Source organism: Alosa sapidissima, chromosome 1 (assembly GCF_018492685.1).
Source record: "Alosa sapidissima isolate fAloSap1 chromosome 1, fAloSap1.pri, whole genome shotgun sequence".
Taxonomy (NCBI): domain Eukaryota; kingdom Metazoa; phylum Chordata; class Actinopteri; order Clupeiformes; family Clupeidae; genus Alosa; species Alosa sapidissima.
The window spans coordinates 23,614,041-23,623,134 of record NC_055957.1 but is presented as its reverse complement, the minus strand read 5'-3'; the positions used below and the strand labels follow the sequence as shown (position 1 = coordinate 23,623,134).

General features: G+C 42.3%; 1 protein-coding gene across 1 annotated transcript; it reads left to right on the top strand.

Moving 5' to 3' along the window:
* Positions 1–326: 326 nt before the first annotated feature.
* foxe1 (forkhead box E1) lies at positions 327–8,277 on the top strand. The gene is made up of 2 exons (XM_042096998.1): positions 327–435; positions 6,028–8,277. Exon 2 carries the CDS (start codon positions 6,546–6,548, stop codon positions 7,608–7,610), a length of 1,065 nt encoding a protein of 354 aa, XP_041952932.1. The 5' UTR covers positions 327–435; positions 6,028–6,545; the 3' UTR covers positions 7,611–8,277.
* The last annotated feature ends 817 nt before the right edge of the window (positions 8,278–9,094 follow it).

Below are 9,094 nucleotides of genomic sequence, written 5' to 3'. Positions count from 1 at the left end.
TACTTTTGTAGTGTGTATTTCTGTTGAGAATCTCACCTGATATTCTTCACCTGATATTTTGGCTCATTGTCGTCTTTTTTGCAAATGTATTACTATGCGCAAAACTTACCAACTTTTCAAGACTTTCACCCAAAGGTCCATGCTTTCTCAGATTCGGAAAATGGTATTTCATAATTCCATTTATTGTAGTACAGCCAGTGTAACAGTGAAGTGAACCCGCCTGAAAAAAGAATAAGTGTCTTATCGGTGTCTGTTTTGCTTTCCACCACAATGGCAGCTGAATATGGTGTTGTTTGGTGCTATTTCTGGTTACCCTGGATAATCTGGCGTCTGATCTGAAGTCTCCTGCCTCTCTGCCACATCAGGGCCATATCTGTTGGCCCCGACGGTCTTGTGCCTCGCCTGCTCCAGAGGGGTGCACGCACTACATCACAGGTGAGAGACAGCAGAGCTCCTCTGATCACTACCGGCTGGGAGCTGCCGAGTGCCAGAAACAGTCGCAGTTTATTCACACTTCAGCTACAAGATAAGATTGCAATGCTACATTCACATAACAAAAGCATTTATCACTCTCAAAGCACTCTCTATTACCTGCATTTTTCATTGCCCATGAAATAAATAGTGTGATAACAGAAGATTTTAAATCTGTCCTGTGTTGCTTTGTGACTGGTATGTTTGATTTCCACCCCGCCATCCTCAAGATGTCTGTGGAGTTAGTCACTTTTATTCTTCTCGCTCACTAAGCATGAAGAACAGTCTGCTGTAGGCGCAACCCAATGCAAATAAACTATTTAACGTCAAACTGTCACTGGCATTAAAGGCTATTATGAGAGCCATCAACCATGCACAAAAGCTCTAGACCCTGAATCACAAGACAAATATGTCTGAATTATCTTCTGTTTGTTTCCTGTGAAGCCACATGCTCCCTGTTTGAATGAAATGCATCTATAGATTCATACTTTATGCCTCGTCATTTCATGAATGTAATTAAGTGGAGAGTTAATAATCGTAAAGTGATCGCACAAGGATCAGGCACGTATTGTCAGGATGTCGGCCACTGCATTGATCCATCATTCGAGATTAGATATTTTACAATGCGGACATGACAAGGACTGAATATTACCTGCTTGTGCTTCAAGTTGTGCAAAGCAGATGAGCTTTCCTTTGTGTGAGGAGAGCAGTCCTCATGTAATGAGTGAAACAGAAAACTGAACCTAGATTAAACTAAAGGCAGAAGTATGCGGCCATATTATGATGAAAATAAAATGAAGCCAGCTTTTACCATGATACGATACAGAACCAGAAAAGATGATATATCATATTCTTAGTATACAGTGTTTTTGCTATTTTGGAAAACAAATGGAGTAAATAGTACAGCAAGTGTTTTGGCCGAATGTTGTTCATGTTCTTTGTCGGTCTTTCATTGCCAACTTTGGCCTGCCATTGCTTTTATCTCTTTATGGTCGTATGAGCAGAAATACCTTTACTGCGTGTTGTCAGTTGTAATGATGAACTGATAAACAGCTGGCAAAAATGAAACAGTACAGCCACACTGCAAAAAATAAAATCTAACCAATCTTACATTAAAATAAAAACAAATCGGTAACATGACACACAGTAGCTACACACAATTCCTAATTTATTAAGCATTTGTAAAGTATTAGTAAATGGTTAGTTCATCATTAGTAAAGTATTGCTCATCCATTATTTCTCATCAATAAAGCATTTGTACATACATGAATGGTTTGCTCATAGTAAATAAGCCTAAATATAAAATGTGTTAATATATTATTTTATTACAATTTTAAATGATGCAATGATAATTTGTTGATGAAGTAATATTTCCATTATTTAACAGTTGATACATACACTTGCACTAATGATTAGTTAGGGTGTGGATACATGTTTTATAAACCACTTTCTAATACTATAATTCAAGATTAAGTATAAGTATATATACTCTTTTGATCCTGTGAGGGAAATTTGGTCTCTGCATTTATCCCAATCCGTGAATTAGTGAAACACACTCAGCACACAGTGAACACACAGTGAGGTGAAGCACACACTAATCCCGGCACAGTGAGCTGCCTGCAACAACAGTGGCGCTCGGGGAGCAGTGAGGGGTTAGGTGCCTTGCTCAAGGGCACTTCAGCCGTGCCTACTGGTCAGGATTCGAAGTCCGAAGCGCTAACCAGTAGGCCACGGCTGCCCCAAAGTGGTTAGATTACAAGTAGTTAGTTAATGATATTTTGTGTGCTCATCTAGTGAGAAATTTCTATGCCTTAAAACACATTTACAAATGAGTTGTAAAGTTTATTCATTCATTTAGCAGACAATTTTATCGATAGCGACTTACACATGTCAATTAAATTAAAGGCCAATGTCATAACAGTGGAAGCCAGGAATAACCCCCACCTGTTCAGGCTATTGCATGCTAGCCTAGCTCCTTACTCACTACACATCAGTTAAAATGATCTAAAACCATGCAACATTTTCTGTATTGTTCTACTACACACTGTTAAGCAGTGCTGTATTTGTTTTTAAAGCATTATTCCTACATCTGTAAAGCAGGTGTACACACAGTTATAAATGCTTCGTTCATAGTAAATACGCCTATCTATATTATATAATTTAATTGATTGTTTTAGTAGCACTGGGCAGAGGTAGTGTAGTGGATAAGAAGCTGGGCTAGCATGCAGTAGCCTACAAAGTTGGGGGTTCAGGCCCTGGCCTTCTTAGCCCTTAATTTAAGTGACATGTGTGAGTCGCTTTGGATAAAAGTGTCTGCTAAATGCAAATGTAACCTTTACAACTTATTTGTAAATGCGTTGCAAGGCATAAAGAGTCCTCACTTTAGATGAGCTCACAAAATATCATTAACTAACCACTTGTAACTCCTGAGTTAATCATAATCATTATAGTATTAGGAAGTGGTTTATAAAACATGTATCCACACCCTAACTAATCATTAGTGTATGTGTATGTAACAGCGGTTAAACAATGGAAATATTACTTCATCAACAAATTATTATTAATTATTTAAGTATTAAAAAAATACTATGTGTTTGTGAGTGTGTGTGTGCGTGTGTGCGTGCGTGTCTGAGTGAATGTTGTCTTTCTGCACCTGCTATTCCCACACAAAGTTAAAATTTAATTTATGTTACATTTCAAGCACTTGCACCTTTTCCGATTAAGTTCTAAATCAGTGATATGATCATAAATGTGATCTCACAGGGATAAATGGGATAAATTATGGCTGTATTGATTTAAAAGCCTAATAATGTGGTGGGTCCACCAGACCCGGGAACATTGGCTGAGTAACAAAAATATGAACACTTAATAACAGAGTTAATAACACTTGGTTAGATTAGATTATTAGGTAAACAGTTTTATGCAGTGCAGGAGCATCAGAACGGACCCCAATCAGGAATCGGCTGAACTGGCTAATGAGATCCATGGGAGTCTTTGGGCATCCCCTATCAGTACCTCCCACCTCAAGTACAAAAATACAATAGTCTGTCCTCACCCATACCACTGCTGTCCTAATGTAACTCTTCGTTTTGGTCTCTTAGCGATTGATTTATGGTTGATATGACATTTGCATGCCCCCTCAGTCTGCCGAGCACCATCCTCCAGCAAGGCTGTCTTGGGCTTTGCATGCACTATGATCACAAGCACCTGATTTACATACATTAGTGAAGGGCTATTGTATACTAAACAACAATGATGATGGCCTTCAAATGCCACTTGCAGTAATCGTGTAGTAACTTAGATCCTTTAGTATAGTAGGGGCAAGAGAATGGCAATGGACTTTGCATGCCTGGTGCAGGAATGGTGTGATCTAAATGAAAGTCGCATTGGGGTGCTCAGTGGTATGTGTGCTTGGGCACCACCACTCATCACAAGGACTCCACCCGGAAAGCACACAAGGGCAGATGGCCATTTTGAAAATGCCCCAAATAGCTTAGCACGCTGAAGATTTGCAGGCAGATGACAGGTGACTGTGTCAAATGGAATCTCACGGGAAACCCAGGGTGGACTCCACCTCTATGGAAAGACTCATTGTGTCAGCTCCGCTTCGAAGGCCAGCAAAGCCCAGAACTCAGCCTACAGGTTGAGCCTGTCAACAGGCCCTTGGCAGCCCAAAGCCCTGAGGCGCTCCTCTCCTCCTCCTCCTCCTCCTCCTCCACTGCGCTCCGCACCGCTCTGCTCCCCTCCCTCTGTCAGGGCTCCACGCAGCCCAAAGCCCTGTGCATTAGTCTCCTCCGCACAGGCAGGCAGCCAGCCAGGCAGGAGGTCTGGCCCAGTGTTTGCTGAAAGGCTTGCTGGGGCCTCTCCTGAGGTTAACCACAACATGTCGACCTTTCAGCCCAGCTCTGACCACGGCTGATCCTCATGCATTTTCACTTTTCATAACACTAAGGTAGAAAAATACTGACAACATTATATGTGTATCACCTCTTCGCTCTTAAATAAAAATAAAGCATATTTCACTAATATCTTAGACAGACAGATAAGAACAAACCTAGTGAGCTGTCAAAGAATTAAAATCGTTGACTCAACTCAACTAAAAAAAAAACTTGAGATAACTCAAAACAAATACTGAAAACTAAAAGAAAGAGGATAGATAGACAGATAGATAGATAGATAGATAGATAGATAGATAGATAGATAGATAGATAGATAGATAGATAGATAGATAGATAGATAGATAGATAGATAGATAGACCGACCTTAGGGATATTTTTCATAATAGCCAGCCTTAAAGCAGCTGTGTGATGTTCAGAAAAGAAAAATGGTGTGACTTTGCATACTGTAAAAACACAGGGTCGGTATCATTTGGCCAACATTTACATCTCTTAACACAGATGGGCCTTTCAAACACAGTGGCAAAACAAACTAGGGCGTGCAGACTAAACAATATGGAGCTTACATTACCACTAAAGAGGTCTGTAAGTGCTCAAAGACAACCTATTTAGACCAAAACAATAAACCTGATTGTGTTTCTAACATTCTCAAAATAAACTATGGGTTACATGCCACTTGAATAAAGAAAACACCAAAAAGTAAACGTAACAGTCCTTTTAAATAATAGGCTGCAGGAGATTGGCAGAATTAAGGAAACAATTGTAAACTACTTATCAGTGTGTAAATTGTTGTTGTTTTGTAAGTAACAATTGTTGTTAAGAAACTGTTATTCTAAATTAAATAATTGATCAAATCCATTGGCAAAGAAATTGACTGGCAAAAACAAATTAAATAATCATAAACTGAGTGAACATAAATATACTTTTCAGTGAATTTGAACAATAAATGACCTATACATATATAATGTGAACATATTGCATTGAAACAAGAATTCCTTATTGATTCCACTTAGTAGAATTCATTCAGCTCTGGCAATGCTACTCTGTAATAAAATGCTGAAATGTGGTCCAACTTGTTCGCCTCAATTTACAAATTAATTTCACTATAAAAAATATTTGTATGCCAACTCATGCACAACAAGATCTATAAAACAATGTTGAACAACAGCGTTCTCATCGTGCCTTCCAAACTCCAATGATATTTCATTATGTTGGGTTTTAAGAACCTTGAGATCTATTCTATTCTACCTTTTAGTAGATACATAGGTGTGTGCAAAACCTTAAAGACGCAGTAGGTTTGCTCTGTGGAGACTTACTGTTGCTGGTCTAAACTCCTTCCTAATAAAATGAATAATGTCTACTAAAGACATATTGACAATGGAATAACCAAACAACCGACAATGGGAAATAATCATTGTGCAACAAGGATTCCTCTTGTTCTAGTGTGTTATAGATTCATAGTTCAATCATTTTCAAAATCAAATAAATAGTACCAATTTCTAACTGTGATCTGGAAATTAAGTAATAATTAAAATGTATATGAGAAAAACACACCTATGACTACAATGCGTGTTAGTTACAGTAATAATGAATGGTACAATTGCCAAAAATACAAGCATAATAAAACTAAGAGTATTTTGTGTCTCTTTCTACTTTTTAGAGGCATGTCCACCACTATGCAAACCTGTGACATGACGTGACAGGAGGGGTGTGGCTCCCACACAGGTAGTCTCTGCTCCTCAGGTAACATTCTACCACTTGTTCTGGCTCATTCTGTCCTAGCACAGGGCTGCTGCTCCTCTGTCTCAAAACACGTTGGCATGAGACCTACACAGCTTTTCATACTCAAGACCACACACGGTCCTGGACAGATGGGACATCTCTGACTTTACATGGCTGGACTGTTGTTACACTAGTTGCATATCTGGAATACTCTACCTTTGTGAAGGAGCCGCCGCTGAATCAGAAGACTCTACAGTGAGCAGTATGACAGCATCAGTAAGTCATCCCTCTATGCATGTCTTCCCATTCTGAAAGCCTGGACTGTCCTTGGGCAACTAGTAGCCCCTCTTAGCTTGAGACGATATTAAATGACTGAGGCTGGCCTGAGAGTCATCTAAGAAGGCCCAGCCTGCATCCAGAGTTCATCTGGCTGATTGAGTGAGCAGCCGCCATACCATGCCAGTGGTGAAGGTGGAGAAAGACTCCCCGTCCGAGACTACCCTGCCCGTCCCCAACCTCCAGACGGCAGAGACGGCCAAGGGCCGTCGGAGGAAGCGGCCACTGCAGCGGGGGAAGCCCCCGTACAGCTACATCGCCCTTATCTCCATGGCAATCGCCAACTCCGCCGACCGCCGCCTCACCCTGGGCGGCATCTACAAGTTCATCACCGAGCGCTTCCCCTTCTACAGGGACAACTCCAAGAAATGGCAGAACTCCATCCGTCACAACCTGACGCTCAACGACTGCTTCATCAAGATCCCGCGCGAGCCCGGCCGACCCGGCAAGGGCAACTACTGGGCCCTGGACCCCAACGCCGAGGACATGTTTGAAAACGGCAGCTTCCTGCGGCGCAGGAAACGCTTCAAGCGCTGCGACTTCACCACCTACTCCTCCTACGTGCACGAGCCGCCCGTCTTTGCGCCTGTGCAGATACGCTCGGCCTACGCCAACAGCGTCTACTCCAACATGGGCGTCAGCCCGGCGTACGGTCAGCAGCTGCCCCACACCTACTACCGCTCCTCGTCCCCCAGCTTCGGCTCGGGCCAGTCCCGCGTGTTCAGCATCAACACCCTCATCGGCCCCCACGGCGGCCTGGCCCAGGGCCCTGACATGGTGGCCCAGCAGCCCTGCCGCAGCTTCAACCCCGAGGGGGCGTCCTGCAGCCTGGCCGGTCCCGGTTTCCAGGGGCAACCCTGCAGCAGCGGTGGTGCCTCGGGCCTGTCCCGCTGTTCCTCCTCCTCCAGCCACATGGCCTTCACATACTCGGGGCCGCCCACGCACGGCCACGGGCCAACACAGGGGCTGTACCCCCAGAGCGGTGGCCAGAGCTACGGGCCATCAGGCAGGCTGGCGATGGCAGGGTCGTCGCCCATGGCAGCCGACCCAGTCGGGGATCCGTATGGCAGGGCATCTCCGGGTCAGCTGAGCTCTTTTGCGCAGTACAACAACGGCGGGACAGGAGCCTACCTACGGCCGCCCACATACTCTGGTAACATGGACAGATTTGTGTCTGCTATTTAACAATACACACCAGCAACACACGCGTGACCTCTGAAACTGCATTAATTACGGGACATTTGAGGCATGTCTTTCTGAATGTTCATCCAAGACAATGAATATTTAAGGATACGGTTGTTTGTATTTGTATGTTTTATTTCATGGTTTGTATTGAAAATGTGTTGTATTGACCGTATGCATTTTTAATTTCATTTTCCTTGAATTTAAAACTTACAGTGAGGTGATTGACAGCAGCAAAATAAAGTTATCTAAACTAGACATGGACATACGATAATTCTGGAGTGACTGTCTAATTTCTACAGAACCAGGGATTTAGATTTAGTGGTGATCTGATTAAATTAGGAATCCTAAACTCAGTAAGTAGCCTATTGAGCATGTATTTGTGATCAACTGTTTTCATGAAATGTTTGCATTATGTATAGTTTTTGCTGTTGAATTGCATGAGTAAATTATTTGTCTGCATAAAATATGTTTTGAAGACAAGTTCTCATTTGTCCTTTAAATGTATTGGCAGGTACAACACCATCATAATAAAATTAATTAAGGTTGAATCCACTGATGTGGTTATGAAACATGAATGTGCATTTAAAAGATTATTAGCCCCCCTCATTGTTTTGATAGCCATACAACTGAGAAAAGCTATTCAATAAATGTAATTTATGGTGCTCTACAAATTGCACATTTAAACTTTACCGCAGCAAATAAATGCTTCTACAGAAAGAAACCACAAAACCTCCAACAGCAACAATGTGTTTCATTCCTCCCCCAAAGCCCTTTCTAGACTAGGACAAGTAAGTTCTGGTGCAGGCATTGTTTGGTCCACTCAGTGTTTCAGCTCAGTTGAACATGAAGTGTGTCTGGAGCCTCTCAGCTGGGTGCTGCCCCGAGACTCGGCAAGCCTCAACAATAGAGCAGTACTCAAGCCTCAGCCTCAGCTAATCTGACTGAAACGTCCAGCAATCAGGCTAATGAACTGACACTGAGCAACATGACACTGCCCCTCAGTCTCCGGAGCTCAACGGATAAAAGACTTGGATTGACTTGTCAGTCTCTAAACCCTAATGTTATTTTGCGTGAGTATCAAAAGATGCCCATATGAACTTCTAATACATTTCATAGGAGCAGCCCACTGATCAGGCTAGTTCAGCACGGTAGTGGAGAAACACTAGAGTGGTTAAAGGTTACCTGTTACACGCCTTTGAAATTAATTCCTTCAGAAAAACAATGCTTTGAAGTACACCAAAGTAATTCCAACAAGTTCAACTTTGTGCATGAGCGAGAATAGAAAAACAATCCGAGCAGTCATTGTGAGTTGTTCCAGCTAATTGAGAACTCATCGCCGGTCAGCCCATAATTTGGAAAACAAAATGAGAGCCGAGGCAAATCACTGCCTATTGAGAGGCAGTCGAGCAGAAATGAGACGCAGAGCGAAAATGAACAGATACAGATTAAAGCATTTAATCTACATCAGGCTCCTACAGGCTCTG

Bases quoted from the DNA above. Each gene is read 5' to 3' on its own strand.
- foxe1 (XM_042096998.1), top strand. From the start codon at position 6,546: ATGCCAGTGGTGAAGGTGGAGAAAGACTCCCCGTCCGAGACTACCCTG.